Source organism: Acomys russatus, chromosome 22 (genome assembly GCF_903995435.1).
Source record: "Acomys russatus chromosome 22, mAcoRus1.1, whole genome shotgun sequence".
Classification (NCBI taxonomy): domain Eukaryota; kingdom Metazoa; phylum Chordata; class Mammalia; order Rodentia; family Muridae; genus Acomys; species Acomys russatus.
Window position 1 is genome coordinate 21,499,436 of NC_067158.1, and position 18,556 is coordinate 21,517,991.

General features: G+C 40.1%; 1 protein-coding gene across 1 annotated transcript; it reads left to right on the plus strand.

Moving 5' to 3' along the window:
- The first annotated feature begins 218 nt into the window (after positions 1–218).
- Positions 219–5,198, plus strand: C1d (C1D nuclear receptor corepressor). The gene is made up of 4 exons (XM_051165070.1): positions 219–405; positions 1,314–1,380; positions 1,677–1,732; positions 4,745–5,198. The coding sequence occupies exons 1-4, from the start codon at positions 268–270 to the stop codon at positions 4,907–4,909; spliced, it is 426 nt and encodes a 141-aa protein (XP_051021027.1). The 5' UTR covers positions 219–267; the 3' UTR covers positions 4,910–5,198.
- Positions 5,199–18,556: the final 13,358 nt, after the last annotated feature.

Sequence of the window (18,556 nt, forward strand, 5' to 3'; positions counted from 1 at the left end):
CCGGGTGAACGTGGCTTTTTGCTTATTGACATGTGGTGTTATAATCATATTTTCGGAGCTTTAGAAGTCTCAGGATTGATGTGTGGCTGGTGTGGACTCTTTCCTCTCCCTCCATGCGTTTTAGGACGAGATGTTGGAAAGTCGCTGCTGCAGACTTGCATGTGGAGATCACTTCTTTACCTTACTCAAAAGTAATGTACTTGTCGTTTTCTTTCTAAAGCTCTGTCTCCGGTATGAACTCTGAATTCCTTTTTTCAGTTGGTCACAATGGCAGGTGAAGAAATGAGTGAAGACTATCCTGTAGAGATTCACGAGTCTTTATCAGCCCTGGAGAGCTCCCTGGGTGCCGTGGACGACATGTTGAAGACCATGATGTCTGTTTCTCGGAACGAGTTGTTGCAGAAGGTATTTGAAATCTATTTCCCACAGATGAATTTCCTAACACAGAAACACTTGGAAGAAACAGTTGATTAGCACTGTCCACGAGTGTTATGTGCAGAAGTGCTGGAGTCTATTTAGGCAGAGCAGCCAACAAAGCTTCTGTGTTGGGAACTTGCTTTTGAAAAGCAAGGAGCACTCGTAGCATTCTTTTTGACAGACTCCATCTTTGACAGTTTATGTATTATAATGATATCAGAGTTTCTGGAAACACTGCAGTATAAAAACAGTAATTAAATAGTTTCTTCTGTCTTTAGTATTGCTTAAGCATTTTCTTCTGCTTTTTTTATATAAGTGAATCATAACCAATGCTTATGTTGAATAATTATTTTTTTAATTTAATTTTACTTTTATTAATTTATTCTTGTTACATCTCAATGGTTATCCCATCCCTTGTATCCTCCCATTCTTCCCTCCCTCCCATTTTCCCCTTATTATTTTTGACATAAAAGTCCAGATTGTAACTCTGAAATTGATGTTAGGAGAATTTTTCTTGGACTGTACAAATTCCTTGTTTAACCAAAATTGATATCCAGAAGCGAAACTTTTTTAGCAAAAACTAAATCACTGGCTATGTTTAGGTATATGTATGTGTCCATGAAAAAAAGAGGACATGAGTCTGAAGGAGAGCAGGCAAGGTGTACAGGAGGGAGGCAAGGGAGGGAGAAGTAGTTTACTTAAAGTGAGACTCAAATAGCCCAAAAGAATAACTGGCTATGAAAACATTTGTGCAAATTATTTCTAGATTACTATAGGAAGTCAGATAAATGTGCTTTTGCTACTTTGTGGTTGGGAAAAGTTTAAAAGTGTTGCCTGCTGGTGTTCAAAGTTTGTGTGTGTATCTTTCATTTTCTTGTCTCTTTCTGTTTTACTAGTTGGACCCACTTGAACAAGCAAAGGTGGATTTAGTTTCTGCATATACATTAAACTCAATGTTTTGGGGTATGTATTTTGCTTTGTAGTTCATTAGAAAGTATATTATTGTGTCAAATGGGATTTGCTTTTAAGAACTGGAAAAGTCCTTCATAGTAATTTTATTGGTCATATTTTTTTTTCTTTTATGTCAGAATACAGGATACCTGTGAGCCACACATAAACTTAATATGTCATAGAGGTTAAATGCTTTGAAATTGAATTAACTATGCAACTTTTCTTCTTTGAATAATGAGGATTTCTTTTATTACAACAGTCTTACTATTAAATATACCAGTTTATTTCATGTAGTCTTTCTCTTATAGTTTATTTGGCAACTCAAGGAGTTAATCCTAAGGAGCATCCAGTGAAGCAAGAATTGGTAAGATGTCTGTGATCTATCCCTGTTTATATGTCTGCTGTATAACTCTTGAGTTTCAGTCTTATGGCCATTATCACACTTATTAGGGAGATCAGGGTTAGGGCAGGATGCCATAATTCTAGTAATTATTTATAACTTTCATATTATTTTTCCTATAAATTCTTAAAATTTTATTCATCTCCTGGGCTACTTAAAAAAAAAAAAAAAAAAAGAAAGAAAGAAAAAGAAAAAACCCTTACACAATTCTTAAAAGTGTATTCCAGTTGATTTACTAGCAAAGATGGGAAAAATTCTCTCCTACCTTTTCAATTCCTCCATTAACTCATTTTCTCAGCAGTAAAGAATTCAGTTCAGCAACAAAGCTAAAAGCTTTTTTGGCACCAGCTGTGTGTATAGTGTCCAGTAATTCTGCATCAGTGACATATTTATAACCTGTAGTAAATCTTCTAGATTTGTCTCTGTATTCCATTTAGATGTATAAGTACACTAAATAAGATCTAATATCTTGGAGTTTTTGCTGACTTCAAATATTAAATCAAATCATCCAATTTGAAGGAGAAAAATAGAAATCAAACTTAGACTTACCTTATTGACTTGGCTTTATGAATAAGAGTTTTAATGAATTTATTCTGTGTGCACATAAAATATAATGCACATGTATATGTATATATGTAGAACACACTTGACATTATATCTTTGTTTTCAAGTCTTATAGTAGCCAGTAATGTGTGTTATTTACATCTTAGTAAAACATAGGTAATTTACTTAAAAATAAATGAGTAATCCAGGCCTTTTTTCTTAATTAAAAAAAAAATGTATAGACTAGCTTTTTTTTTTTTTTTAATCCTTGAGAGAAAAATACACTTAAACTTAAATATAGCAGCCGTGAAAACATTTTAAGGGAAAAGCATAAAGGAATATATGTACATATATATATATCGTCCTATGCTACTGGCTTTAAGAAGTACAGGTTATTTGTCTAGCATTCTAATAGTGTCCTTTTATGAAATTATTTTTAACACGAAGTTAGAGTGCTCAATATTGCATTTGTAAAAGAATAAGATCATTTGTCTTTGTTCTTCTTCGGAATCTACTTTGTAGAAAGCATATTAATTTTCTGGATAAGGATTGGTAAATAACAGTTTTTTTTAAGTCTGTTCCTTTTTGACCTTGCAACAGACATAACTAATTGATTATAGAGTTAGCGGAAATTTCTTTGCTATTTATCATGTGCACACAAATGAGAAAACAGTTACCTTATTTATCCAGTAACAATTGAGTGCCTACTAAGAAGCAGGCATTATTTTCAAGTGATGATGAATTGGAGAAAAAACTAAAGAATGCAGCAGGTGCCACACTTGGGATGAAGGGAAACACTCAGTAACCATAATAAGATAAACACTGAACATACTGACTATACTGGGTGCTGAAAAAGTATTTTATGGGGGAAAAAAGAACCAAGCAGATGTAGTGAATTTTAGTAAAGTGTCCGGTTTTAAAAGGTGAAGGGTGGACTTTGCTGACAAGATTGACAGACTAGAAGAGAGGCAGTAGCTGGGAGGTGTTGGTAGGCAGAGCAGCAAGCGGGGCGAAGGCCCCAAGCCAGGCCAGCGTGGATCTGCTGCCCTGGGATCCACTTTTGCATGAGAGGCAGGAGCCAAGGAAGGATTCTGAGCAGTCACTCAGTTTTGAAGGTTGGAGCAATTGTAAGGTTCTGTGTTTTACTGTATGTTCGTGTAGCTATTTTGTTTTAGTGAAACTTGTTTCTGAGTAGTGATCTGTCATTTACTGTATTTCATGGCTTTCATGAACTTTATTTTACCATTTGAAGTATAAGATTTGTTTATTCTAAGCAGGCTACCAAGATGAGACTTGACAGTATAGTCAGGGAGGAGGTCCCACCTCGGTCTTAGACCTAGGGGAGGGGAATAGGGTGAAAGCGGGAGGGAGGGAGGAACAGGAGGATACAAGTGATGGGATAACAACTGAGTTGTAATCTGAATAAATTAATAAAATTAAAATTAATTAAAAAAGATTTGTTTATTCTAAATAATACAGAAGATTGAAAGTGGTCCAGTGGCCCATGTTTCTTACCTTTAAAGTCTTTATATTTCATTAGAAAACTGCACATACTTACCAGTAAAAATTATGAAATTGAATAAAAGATCTCATATTTTCATTTTGCCCCTTTTAATTATGATACTAGACAGTAACATAAAATAGATATACATACTGCCCTACCCATTTTCTGTTTAGAAAAATGATGGGGGGCTAGAGAGATTGCTCAGTGGTTAAGAGCACTGCCTGCCTGCTCTTCCCAAGGACCCGGGTTCAATTCCCAGCACCCACATGACAGCTCACAACTGTCTGTAACACCAGTTCCAAGGGATCTGACACCTTTACACTAATGCACATAAAATAAAATTAAATAAACTATTTTTAAAAAAGAAAAATGATGGGAGAATTTAGTTTGTTGGTACAAGTGTAGGAAAACTCAGATTTTAGAATTTACTCTTTAGATACAAAATAGTTAAAATTAGAATTTCAGTTAATGTTAGTTAAAACAATAGAGCTGTACATAAAATTGGTTATTGTTTGTAGTGATAGTACAGCATGCACCTTAATCTGGGAGAGTTCAGAACACTGCTAAAATGTTTGGTTCTTTGTTTTTGCTGTTTTTAGACAGGCTCTTATGGAGGGAACCCAAGCTAGCCTCAGACTGGCTTATTTTGAAGTCTTGGTCCTCTTGCCTCTGCCCTCCAGGTGCTGGGGTTTCAGGGTGAAGCCCCATGTCCACTGGAAGGACTTTAAAATGTGTCTTTTTCCTAGACTGTCAGCTCCAAGCATGGGGCATGTGTATCCTGTTCATTTGCACTCACCAGTACCATGAACCTAGTGGGCAGTGACCACGCAGTGCTGCTTCTCACTGAGGAGGAGTGTGGTAAGCCTGGTGCTAGTGAGGAGCTCAGGCGTCATTGCCTTCCCGTTTCTTGTCCTTCTTTTGTCTCTAAGGAACGAATCAGAGTCTACATGAACAGAGTCAAAGAAATAACAGACAAGAAGAAGGCTGCCAAGCTGGACAGAGGTGCTGCTTCGAGATTTGTCAAAAACGCTCTCTGGGAACCAAAACAAAAAAGCACGCCCAAAGCTGCTAATAAAGGGAAAAGTAAACATTAACCTTTCGGTTTTGATGTACATGTTTTCAAAAAGTACATCATTTGTATCAGTTTACAGAGTAGGTGGTTATGTGGCCATGCAGTATTTAATGGATTCCTTTTTGAATTCACATATACATTTGTGTATTAAATTTGTGATACTGAATTTTTTTTTGCTGAGAAAGATTAAGTTGTCATTATTGATTTTCATATAAAGCATCATGATGTTTTTAATATTATAAGATATTCTATAAGCAATTGTGAAATCCAAATGTTCTTTGTAAACATTTGTAGTGTTTTAAGTGAATAATGATATTCTGAAGTGTGCTGTCTATAGATGGGAGTTATAAGGACATCTGTTATCACTAATGATGATAAAATGCAATGACTTCAATACCCACTTTGTTTTCTGTTTAGTTTGTTCAACATGTTCCTATGATTTTTTTTTTTTGGAGTAATTGCTGTCTTGATATTCAAAATGCAAAATTGAAACCTTAAGGCTGTGCTTTAATTCTTCATGTTCATTTAAAATAAAATATTCTCAGTAACATTGATGGGAAATAAGGCTGTGTGTCCTGGCTGGCTTTGGCTTGATTCCCTCTTCCTAAAGGTTGTAGCTGCGTAGCTTACTCGCTGTCTGTGAGTGAGTGAACAAGCCCTCCAGCTGAGGAGGGTGTGAGGAGCTTGGTCCAGTAGACAACGTTTAGGAGTCATGTCCCTCAATTCCCGTGCTTTCTCTCTCACTCTTTCAGATTTTTTTTTTTTTTTTGACAAAATATTTCCTAGGCCATATGAATGTTTTGAACCAAGTTTTTAAAATTAAATACTGCCCACTTAGATACAGGAGGAATCAAATTCTGTTTACATTCTGACTTATTTTTCCAGAATATTTATTATGGAGAATTATGCTTATTAAACCTTCTTAATGTCTGAGCCCCTATTGCTGCTCGCAGCCCACATCGTCATGTGTGGGAATGCCAGGTATAGCCAAGTTCTTTTGTTTCTGAGAATAAGAGTTGCTGAAATTGCCCGGGATCACTTTTTTATACCTAACTTTGAATGCCTGAGTCTCTTGATTTGGGTAGCAGATACTGGATGTGCTCTTAGTCACAGTGGACTTCGTAAGGCTACGAAAATCTGTGATTCGTGAAGAAGTCACCAGTGGATGCAGAAGCTCTCAGCTCCGCCAGCAGATTCTTTTCCAAGTGAAAAAATGTTTATGATGAACATTTGTAGTTACTTCACTCGCTGCTATCTTAATTCTCTCACATTTCCAGCTAGTTTTAAATGACTTTATTAGAGAAATATGTGCTTCACTAAGATAATTGTAGAATGTATTCTCAGTCTTATTCCTTACTAAGAAAATTGTTTCTTGTATTTCCCTTTTTAAATTTCATAAAGAAAACACTTTTAATGAAAATTTCACATGATTGCAGAAAATCATTAGCCAAAGTATTTGTTTCTGAAAGTCCAGCTCTTTATCCTATTGCATTTGGAGAGCCTTAACTATTTTTTAAACATGTATTTGTAGAAATAAAACATTTTGAGTCTATTCCATTTTATTATGTAGAATTTGAAGTAATTAATACAACATAGCAAGGAGCTGAATGGTAGTTTGTTGGGTCATTTGTTTCATAAATTAACACACTGACGTCCATATTTCTTTTTAAAAAATATTTTTTATTAATTTATTTATATTACATCTCAATGGTTACCCCATCCCTTGTATCCTCCCATTCCTCCCTCCCTCCTATTTTCCCCTTACTCCCCTCCCCTATGACTGACTGAGGGGGACCTCCTCCCCCTGTATATGCTCATAGGGTATCAAGTCTCTTCCTGTTAGCCTGCTATCTTTCCTCTGAGTGCCACCAGGTCTCCCCATCCAGTGCTCTGGTCAAATATGGGGCACCAGAGCATTTAGAAATATGGACATCGACTTGCACCCGTCCATATTTCTAAGTGCTGTGCTCAATTCTAGATTTCAGAGCTGATGTCTGTAGCCCTTGTGCTGTTTTTATGACATGTTATGGGACAATAGTCTTATTTCAGAGTTCCTGGAAATTATGGGCAGTTATGCTGGCTAGCCTTAGCCAGAACTGCACAAGGTGGTGGGTGGGTTCATCTGTTAAGTGTCGAATAGTTACTAGTGACAGTTTATTCCAAGTAGTGCTTTTCTTTACGGGTAGGTGCTGTATGTTTTATTAGTCTTCCTGGGAGTTGACATGGAGGGGTTGCAGCTGTGGATAGTCTTAAGAATACTCTTGTAGATACTGATCTAAATGAAATCTTTTAATATTTTAAAGGCAATTTTCTTGTTGTCACAGTTACAGAGTGGGAGGTAGAATGTTAAATAAAAAGTTGAAGTTTATACTTCTGGAATTAGGTTTTATCAAGTAGATGGGATTTTAAGAAACTGAAATATAAAAATCTACTTAAATTACTAAAGTACATTGATATTATTTCTAACTATAGCTTTTAAAATTGTTAAGAAACTTGAATACTTAAAAACTGGACAGTGTACTGAAGATAGACATTGTTTTCTTCCATAGGCTATTGAAGAAAAATATTTTGGGATTGATCATTTATGATTCTATTAAGTTATAGTTTAATACAATAAATTCCCAGAACTTAAGATTTTTCAAAGTATTACAGAAACATTTAGGTCATGATTTTGAACCTTTTTTAGACAGCAGGAAGGAAAACAAGCACTGACCCTCACAGCAGAGCAAATAAACTTGTCCAGGTGTTTCAGGGGCTCTTCCTAAAGATCTAGGCAGCGTCCTGGCTTGTGTGGCTGTGCAGGAAATGTACCTTACTGATACCAGCACTCCTCTTTCCTTACATTCTAATCTTAGACTGGAGTTTTAGAACTACAAACCACATATTGCGTAGTAACTGTAGTTGTCACTGGCAGTTGTGCTTTTACACAGAATTAGAGTAGAACTTGACACATTTGGTTTTTTATTTATTTTTTCTTTATCTCTTTTGATGTTGGATATTGAGCCAGGCCCTCAAACATGCTAGGCAAGGACTCCATCCCCAGTTATAGCACAATTTAAAATATGCCCAAATTAGTGACGGTATCCACGGAAAGGGCAGCTACCGTGAAGCTATTGACTAACTTGTAACCTCACCTACCTCCCTTCCAAGGCCCAAGCCAACCAATTCTGGTCTCTTCCCTTCCCTCCCCTCCCTTCCCTTCTCTCTTGTAACTTGCTAGAAAACCAGGCTGGCCTCAAACTCATAAAAATCTTTCTGCCTCTGCCTCCCAGATGCTGAGGGCAGGTAGGTGCCACCACACCCAACTCAGTCCTGGTTCTTTAAGGGTTGTTTTTATTTCATTTGTGAGTGTTTTGCCTGCATGTATGTCTGTGTATCACATGTGTGCAGTGCCTGAATAGGCCAGAGGCAAGGACTGGATCCCTTGGAACTGGAGTTAGAGACAGTAAGTGCTGGGAACTGAACTTGTATTGTCTCCAAGACCAGGGTGTGCTCTCAGGCACTGAGCCACTTCTCCAGACCCTGTGCTTAAAAGGTGGAAAGACGATGCTGGCTTTAACTCCCTCCTCCCAGTAGGCCTTGAAGTTTATGTGTCTCAGCAGGACCACAGCCTGCAAAATGTCAGTTTCACAAAGTGATATATATTTCAGGTAGTGTACAAAAAGTGATGGCGGAAAAATAAGCTTTTATAAATGAAACATTGAAGAGACTTTATTACCCGCTCTTCAGTTTAGTGTCGCCTTTAAGGTACACCATTTCATTTTGGCAGCTACAATAAATGACTGGAGGAAATTGAGGGTAATAATTCAACATTTCAAGATGTCGCTCTCATAATGGATGTAGACCTACGCAGGGCTCGGACTTAAAGTTTACAGTAATACAGTATCCTGGAAATCCACGGGGAGGGAATTAAGGAACAGAACGCTTGCCTTGCGTGGATGTTATCTGCTGAGATCCCGTGTTAGCAATGTCACTGCTGACACTCCGGTTGCTGTGAAGTCCGGTTTATCTTGGAGTTTATCAAAAAGGGATCGGTTATTAAAATAAAGATTATAACAAGGAGTGTGCCCCAGTGTGGAGTTGGAGCACTCCTTGGTTTGCTGAGAGACCGTGCTGTAACAAGCCTGGCTGCTCTCTTGCATTTGCTGCCTTTTCTCAGTGCTGTTCCTTGAGCTGTTTAAACTGAAGTCATCTGCTACCCTTGTCTCATTATTGTTTTTAAAAAGTTATTTAAGTACATAGTATACACAGACATCTAGTTATTTTTGAGGTAGTGATACTTGTGATTTTGGTTATTAGGTTAAGGAGTATAGAGTATTTTGTAATTTTTCTGGGGCACAATCTTAATTTCTGCTAGTTCACAAAGGAAGACAATATTCAACCTATCTGACCTCTGCTTCCAGTTTTTATTGCTTTTTGTTTGTACTCGTAGGTCTCATCCATTTGTTCGCTCCTTCATTCAATAAAATGCTTAGCTGTGGGCGAAGTTTTGTTTTGGGCATAGGAGACTCAGTAGTTAACTGACATGGGAGTCCTTGGGAGATGCTAGGTTTCTTGTTTTTTGGGTTTTTTTTTGTTTTTTTTTGTTTTGTTTTTGTTTTCAGTGTTGGGATTAAACCTAAGGACTTACTACATGCCAGGCAAGCACTCCACCATTGACTTACACCTACACCTTGCTTCCAACCGGAAAATGGCTGCTATGCATGGACTTGTGCCCCCCCAACTCCCGCATTGATATATCGCAGACCTAGGCTTCAGCACCGCATAATGTCACCTTCTTTTGGAATGGGGTTATTGAGCATGTAGTCAGCGTGAGATCATTAGCGTGTTTCCCAATTTCATATGGCAGTATGGAAAGAGGCAGTGTGGACATGTGTACAGGGAGTTGTGTGCAAGGAAGGCAGAGATTGGCTTGATGCCTTTAGGTGTGAGGGAACAGCAATGTCTGCAGAGCACTGGGCATCAGGTGAGCGGTGTGGAGCAGGAACCAGCGCGCTTCCCAGGGATCTTGGACTTCAGTCTCCAGAGCCATGAGACAGTGCATTTTCTACTGTGTGAGCTGACAAGTGTGTGGTATTCTGTCAGCACTGTCCTGGACACAAATGCAGAGGCCATCCAATGAAGAGAAATGAATAGATGGTACTTATGCATGAAGGTTGTATGCGGTGTCTTGACATGAGGTGAAAGTGTAATTCTGAAAAAGCCCTAGCACCTTAGGGACCAGGTGTAAATTTACTCTTACACCTTACCTAAGTGTAAAACTTACGGACATTTTTAATGTGGTCAAAGATGTCAGAACTTCTATCTTGAAATGTCAGGGGGACGTTATATTTTTTCTGAAGCCCAAACACTCAGGCCTTTCTAACATATTGTTAGGGTTGAATGTTCCATCTTTTAAACTTTGTTCTTTTCATTCGAGAGAAGTAATTTCAGGCTCCTTTGGAGAGCCTTCATGTTTTCAACCAACGTTACCATAATACAGGGCATTTTCTGAAAACAATGGAGCAGTTAGCTTGAAATAATGAAAATAAATGCTTAGCACATCGTATGTAGGTGTATGTAATTTGTATGGTTAGATGAGTGCATGCCACTGTAAAAATCCCATGTGGAATTTATCTGGCTGGATATAGATTTTTAAAAATGGGCCTGTTCCCCATTCTTAAACTGTATGGTGTGTGTGTGTGTGTGTGTGTGTGTGTGTGTGTGTGTGTGTGTGTGTATACACACTCACTTTCGCCTTGCCTTTGGATTTAGCCAGCAAAGAATTAAGAAATAGGTCTTTACTCCTATTAATTTGAGTCCAGTTACTTGCTTTTTAGCATTCTGAATGCCTTTACTGATTTTACTCTTTAGAAGGAGCCAGTAGATAAAACAAATGATAACATAAATAGGCCTTATGAATGTAAAAGCCAATGCTTAAAGGCGTCGCCAAGGGGAGGAGCAAAGCAGCATTCCCGCGGCTATACACTCAAATACCGTACATACGACTGATGGACTTAGAGATTTGACCTCAGTTGCAAACGTGATCGCAATAGTACTCTTTTTTAAAATTAAAATTTATTTTAAGAATTTATTCACTTTACATCTCAATCGTAGCCCCCTCCCTCGTCTTCCCCGAGTCCCACCCTCCTTCTTCCCCCCTCTTCCCTTCCCCTAGTCCTTAGGGGAAGGAAAAGCCCTTTTCCCCTATGAATTGACCCCAACCTACCAAGTCTCACAAGGACTGCTTGCATCCTCTTCCTCTGTGGCCTGATAAGGCAGCCCCATTTGGGGGAAGTGATCAAAGAGCAGGCAACTGAGTCTATGGCAGGGGCAGCCTCTGTTCCCCTTACTAGGGGACCCTATTGGCTACATCTGGGGCAGGTTGTGTAGGTCCTCTCCATGCATGGTCCTTCTTTGGGGCATCCGTCTCCGCTGCGCCTCGCGCCCTGCGCCCTCCGCCCCGCCCCCCGCCCCCGTAGGCCCAGATTTGTTGTCTCTGTGGAAGGTATACCCTTTCTTTAAGACTGGAAGGAGATGATGGAGACCAGCGTAGTTGTTTGTTTCTCTGTCTTGCAAGCCAGGAGGCATGCACGTTAGGACCAGCAGTATCAGTCCTGGCGGGTAAACTGCTAACATTGGAAAGTTGTGCCCCCACCATGCACGGAGGTGAAGTAGCTCAGGAATTTAGCTTGCTTGGTTTTCTACTGCGTGTGATCTCTTTAGTAAAACAAGAAGAGTAATGGCGCTGACCAGCAACACCTTCTGTTCAAAGCTGCGTTACAACCACCAGATACATATTAGTTTTTGAAATTTTAGTCGATAAAACGCTTCAGTGACAGGGAAGTCATGGAACGGTGAACTGAGGCGGCAGATATTCCATTGTTGTACACGTGTGTACATGTGTGTATGTGTACACGGAGTATAGGCTGCAAACATTTAGTACTTTCCCTAAGTCGATATGTAAGCAAACATGACATTTTTCAGCGTCTTAACGCCAAACTGAACCCAAGTTTCCTAAGAAGAATCTGGTTTATATAAAGTGTGTGTCAACTTGTTGTCTCACTGAGGCCCAGCAGTGTTCTAAAAGTCAACTGTGTAATCTGTGGTGTCACTTGGCATCAAATCTTGCATGTCAGAAATGACGTGGGGAAAAAAAAAAACAACTAAAAAATATTTCATTCTAGCAACAACCAAGCATACTTATAAAATTAAAAATTGGAACTGCGGGATTTTTTTATTGCTTACTTTTAAAATTTCACTGAAAGCACTAATAAAGACTAACTACCATGCTTTCTTAATTATTGATATTACTTAAAATTTTATATTTATACAAGTTGCTATTTGGAGTTTTCCAGCCACATTATATTGCTTAAACACGAAACACTAGAAATATTTATATCTAAATTTTTCTTCAACTAAAGATTGAAATAATTTTACTAGCTTTTGGAAGTAGTGTTTATAATTTTTAAAAATCCTTTCACAGGAGAATATGTACAGCTTAGTTCTGCTCTCCTTAGCGGCAACACACTGAGGTAAATTGGGTGAACTGCCTGAATCTGTGGGAAACGTTCAGAATAGATATTTGTGTTGCTTGCTTTTTGTCAACTTGACGCAAACTAGGGTCACTTGCGAAGGAACCCAGCTGAAGAACTGCCTCCTTCAGATTTGTCTGTAGGGGCACTGTCTTGATGAATGACGGAAGGGGGAGGGCGGGGGAGGGCGCCCCCGCCCCGCCCCGCCCCGCCATTCCTGGGCAGCTGGTGCTGGGTTGCTGAGAAAACAAGCTAAGCAAGCTGTTGGGAAGGAAGCCAGCCCTTCCTGCAAGCACTCCTCCGTGGTCTCTCCTGCTCCAGGCCCCTGGAAGATGAACGGAGCCTTTCTCTTCCAAGTTGCTTTGGTTAGTGTTTTATCAAAGCAACAGAAAACAAAGTAGAAGATCACTTCACGCTACACTTGTGTGAAGTGGTTTTGTTGCACGTATTTCCTTCCTTTCCTTCCATTTGTTTAGTGTGTGTACGAATGTGCATGCCACAGAGTGTGTAAGTCCGCGGACAACTTACCGGAGTCAGCGCTCAGTTTTATCATGTGGTTTTGGGGACTCAAACTTAGGTCATCAGGCTTGGTTGCAAGCTCCCTTAACTGCTGAGCTGTCTTGGCTGCACCACTCTGCACTCTTCTTATACAATTAAAAAAAAAATTACAAACTGGGTGTGGTGGCGCAGGCCTTTAATCCCAGCAGAGGCAGGCAGATCTCTGTGAGTTCGAGGCCAGCATGATTTACGAAGAAAGTTCGAGGACAGCCAAGGCTACACAGGGAATTCCTGTCTTGAAAAACAAAAACAAACAAACAAAGAATTTACTAAACAAGCGTTGTTTTGCTATGGTGGTTTTAGGGTCACAGGAGAAAGTCAGTAAAGTTCACATACATTTCCCTACATAGGTTTGTCTTCCCACAAAAAGACTTCCTTTACCACATTGGTACGATAGTTACAACTACCGAAACTACAGACTCTGTAGTTTTTGTTTGGGTATACTGGATGGTGTTCATTCTATGGTTTTTGACAAATAGAATGGCACTCATCCGCCATCTATTTATCGGACTGCATGGTTTCATTGCCTTTAACATCTGTGCTCTGTGTATTTATCTCTTTTTTTCTCTAAGCCCTGATTCCACTGTTCTGTTTTTTCCAGGAGAACGCACCCTGGGAGGCAGACTGTATGTATCTTTTCAAATTGCTTTATTTCACTTAGTGAGATATGTTTAATTTTCTCCTTGCCATTTCATGGCTTGATAGTGCTTTTTTTTTTTTTTTAACCACTGGATCCGGTTCTATCTCCGTGCATGGGCAGCACCTCACTGAAGGATGGCTTGACGTAGGTTTCAGCCACTGAAGGGCGTTTTGGTTGCCTCAATGTTTTGACAGTTATGAATAAAGCTGTTGCAAATACCAGGTTTTTGCGCGAGCCACCAGGTGGGTGCTGGAAATCGAACCCTGGTCCTCTGGAAGAATGGCAAGTGCTCTTCAGTCCTGCAGTGCAATTTCCTTGGAAGACGTTCTGCTTCTAACTTTTGCCACAAGATAGAGGTTCAAAGCAAAACCAAACGAAAACACCCTCAAAGTCTCAAGGAAACAAATATAATTAATTTACTTTAAAATGAGGTGTAGAAAACCTTGCCTTTCTTAGTGATACAATTTTAATGGAGCTGTGACCTGTGTACCAAGATGTTAGAACCTGGAACGTTTTACTCAGGGTTTGAGATGTAAGGCAGTGCTCTGAACTGGAGTCACATTGCATGGCATCTTTTCAGATCAGCTGCTTTCATTTAGCAACAAGCATGCATCCTTCATCCCCGGTGTCTCGTGCCTGGAAGCTGCCGCCAGTGGCCTTGTCTGGACCAGGTGTTTCCAAGTTCTTGACACCTTATGCAAGGAACTGACACAGTTCATCCAAATAGCAAGGCAGTAGGGAATTTTATTTAAAGGGACAGTGTAGGAGACACTGTAAAAGAGCAGCAGAGGACTTCAGCTAGAGTGCCCAAGAGCGTGACTTGCTGTTTGGGTGTCCTCTTATGGGATCCAGGAGGAGTTGGTAGCTAAGGGGCATGGGATGGATGTTTCTCTTGTTTGATTGACAGGCTTGGTTATGTCAGATTGCATTCACGGTATGTGGCCTTTTGCTTATATGCGCACATATTGTGCATAGGCATAATGCGGGGAATAGGGCGCTTCTCTAAAAGTTTGGTCAGAGAGCACAGCTTGCCTTACTGTGCACACACCCAAATCCAGTCCGGACTGAATTGGCTCCTTGTCTGTAGGTTCTGGCTATGTTCCAGGACATGTTCTAAATTCTGAAAAAGGGAATGACTGAGGGGTTGCTATGGAGGAGTGACTTTCTGCTGTGTTGGAAGTGAATTGCGTATGCAGCTCAGGGCAGAAGTGGGGTGTGGGGGGAGGTGCTGAGGTTGCCTAGTGTATTGTTAGGAAACTGCGTGTAGCCCAAGCCAAGCGGGGTCCCAGGTGACCAACTATGCTTCTTTATGCTTGCCTCCATCAAAGCCTCATGGCTTATGTCACGTGTACTCGTATGTGAGGGTGGGTGGGTGTACAGTGATTAAGAGCGTCCCTGCTACTAGCTAGACATTGTGGGCTAACAAGCCAGCTAAAGTGGATGCTATATTCTGCTCACAGGTAAAGTAGCAGGTGCATACAAATGCTGTCCTAGATTATGCAGCAAATGAGGCTAGGACGTGAGTCCGTGATGGACTCTTGTCGTTGCCCCTGCCCCACACTTCTTAAATGAACCACCTGTGAAAGAGACCTGGAGTAGATAGAGCACCTGGGCTTCCCATAGATGCCATTGGTTGATTCGTCAAAGATGCCCTGCAGGGTCAGACCCCATCTAGCTGGCTTCAGCTTGGGTTTCCATGGTGCCAGAGTTAAATGTATATACCAACTTCCACGCATAACTGGAACTATACCGGGGTGCCAGCACTATGCTTGACTGTGTTATCAGTAAGCAGGATGGGGGCGGTTTTAACCTACAATAACCATTTTAAAAAATCACATTTGGCAGTTTGTTCTCTAGCTCAGGTCACTTTACTCATTTGGGAGGAAAACCACAGCTAATCACACTCCTCAAAAGAAACTCTGGGCTAGGAATATGGCTCAGTGGATAAAGTGTGTGCTGCACAAGAACTTGGACTTGAGTTCGAATCCCCAGAGACTGCATAATGCTGGACACAGTAGTATGCGCCTGTAGCCCCAGCTCTTTTATGGTAAGATGGGAAGCCGAGACTGAGATTTTCAGGGGCTTGGGGACTAGTTTGCTGTGACACCCTGCAGCAGCAGCCAACAACAGACAAGACCTTGCCTCAAACAAGGTGAGCATTGGCACCAAGGCTGCCTTCCGATCTACCCATCACCACCACCTAAGCCAGAGAAGTTCTTTCTGAAGCCAGGCATCATGGAAAATGCCTAGAACCCCAGAATTTGGGAAGCAGAGACAGGAGGATCATGTGTTTGGTTATATAGCAAGTTCAAGGCTACCTGGGCCACTAGAGACCTTATCTCAAATCTTCTCAGAAAAGTCATTCATTGCTTGGATTTTTTTGGTTCTTCCTCCTTCTGTTCATAAAGAACAAGCTGTTTATAAAAGATAAGCAAGTCTCTTTAACACAAGGTCATTGACTAAGATTCAAACATTTAAGTCTGTGTGTTTTTTTATTTACTTTGATTATAATTATCATTTAATGGAACAGCTAATACCAGTGTAGTTACGGAGCATAAATGTTTGTTCTTACTTATTGCTGTCTGCTCCTGTTTACTGAATACCTACTGTCTGTGTCAGAAAGTGGAGAGCTAGGTGTCCCCATGTTCAAATGAACTTAAAATAGAGGGAGGTTTCTCTCAAAGGTTCAGGCAATACAAATAGGTACTTCCAAACTGAAATTACTCAGTCAGTTTTTAAAAACTTTAAGAAAGGAGGGTTTTTTTTTTTTATGCTTTTGGCTTTTTGAAAGTCGTGCACATGTCATTTTTATGGAGTTATACAGTAATGCTTACCTGTCACGTTTGAGATTTATCTTGACTGCACTTTCTAATATGAACCACGAGGTGGCAGCAAAAGAACACAGGTTGTCCGGTTAGCTTTACATACTTTAAAAATGTAGTGGAAACTATATTTGGATTTCAGGGATGATGGAGAAAAAAATAAAGTGATTAAAACTTGATGGGGATGGAGATATATCTCAGTTGTTAGAGTGCTTGCCTGCATACATGAGCCTCGTGTTTGATACCCAGCACTGCATAAAAAACTGCTGCAGAGACTGGAAGCTCAAGGCCATCTTCTGCCACAGACTGAATTCTAGGCCATCCTGGGTATGTGAGAGATGGTCTCGAAAAAATTAAATTAAATTACAAAACATGTAACTGTAACAGTCAATGCCCAGACAAATACTGTGATGGATTATTTTCTACCTTAAGTGTCAAAGTTATATTTTATTAACATACAAAGCATACTCTAAAGGTTCTCCTTTAAGAAGTTTCTTTTAGTACCAGGAGTATTCCCTGGGGTTTATGTGAATTTGGTTTTTATATTTATAGTGGCAAATAAAAAGACACACAAGCCAGATACTAAAACACAGTTGTTCGGTAAAACCTGTGAACAGCGAGTTTGGATGTCCAGGAACAGCGGGGGTCTCTTTCCTTTATAATTTATTTTAAACAGCACACTGTGAGAAAAATTGCACTTGATGCTTTTATTCATAGAAATTTGAAAAGGTTACTTTCCAGGCAGATTTGAGTAGTGTATACGCCTCAGTTTCCTTTCTTCTTAACGTGAGAAATCGCCCTGAGGACATTGACTTAAGGAGTCAGGGTTCACTCCGGCCCAGAGCCTCACAGTGGAGAAGCCAAGGCTGCAGGAGCCTGAAGCAGCTGGTTGCATGGCATCTACTCTCAGGAGGCTGAGAGCAAGAAATGCCACCACTGCTCAGCTCCTTTCTCTGCTCTTACTGTCAGGGGGGTTCCAGGCAGGGAGTGGTGCCAGCCACAGTAAGTGGGTCATCCTACTGAAGTGAGGCAGTCAAGCTGGCCCCGCCCCCAGGCTTGCCCAGAGGCCACGTTTCCCAGGTGAATTTAGAGCCTGTCTACTTGACAATCAACACTAATCACCGCACTGGATCCCTGTAGATTCTGCCACACTTTTATGAATTTTCAATGGCTTAGCTTTTTTTTGGTCTGAGTTGTCCATGAAGTCTCAAAATTGTATAATGATTTACAGTCACCTTCAAAAAAATTTTACTTTTGTCTAGACAACTGAAATCTGTTTGTTTAAAAAACAGACCTTGCCATTTTCTCAAGAAAATTCAGCTGCACTTTAGAATGATCTTTCTTTTTAAAAGAACATTACAACAAAGCCTATGCAAATAAAAATATCACACACTAGCCAGGCATGGTGGCACATGCCTTTATTCACTAGGGTGGCAGAGACAGGTGGATCCCTGTAAGTTCAAGTCCAGACTGGGTGTACAAAGTAAGCCCAGGACAGCCAGGGTGCTACACAGAGAAACCCTGTTTTGAAAACCAAAACCAAACAACCAGATACTGATCTTAAATAGACTGAAAGTCTATATTCTCAGTGAGCCTCTTCTACAGCCGTTCTGAAGCGTCACACTGGACCTCACCCTGTCAGTGCTGAGTCTGTTCATATGTATTTATCCACTGTCAGCCTCCCCAAATCTACAGCAGAAAAGCAACTGGCTTTGACTGCTCCGTCGTAAGGTTCCCTTTCTGTGCACTCAGCTCTTCTTCTTGCTCCGATATGGGACCTCTCTAGGTCTTCTTTTGGCATTTACACTGCACCCACATGTACATTTGGCACACATGCGTTTGCCATTGGCTAGATTCCACGTATGAAGAAGAACATGCAGTTTCTTCTTTTTGAGGTTATGTGATATCACTTAATATTTTATACATTATTAAGTCTGTCTATTCTCCTGTTAGTTTTGTGATTAAATTTTTCTTTAGAACTGAGTAGTATTTGCACATACATACATGCGCCCATATGCACACGCATGGCATAAACACGAACATGTACTCACACACATGCACATACATTCACATATATACTCTCTCACATATAGTTTTCATCATCCACTCATCTGTTCATGGATGACTAAATTGAT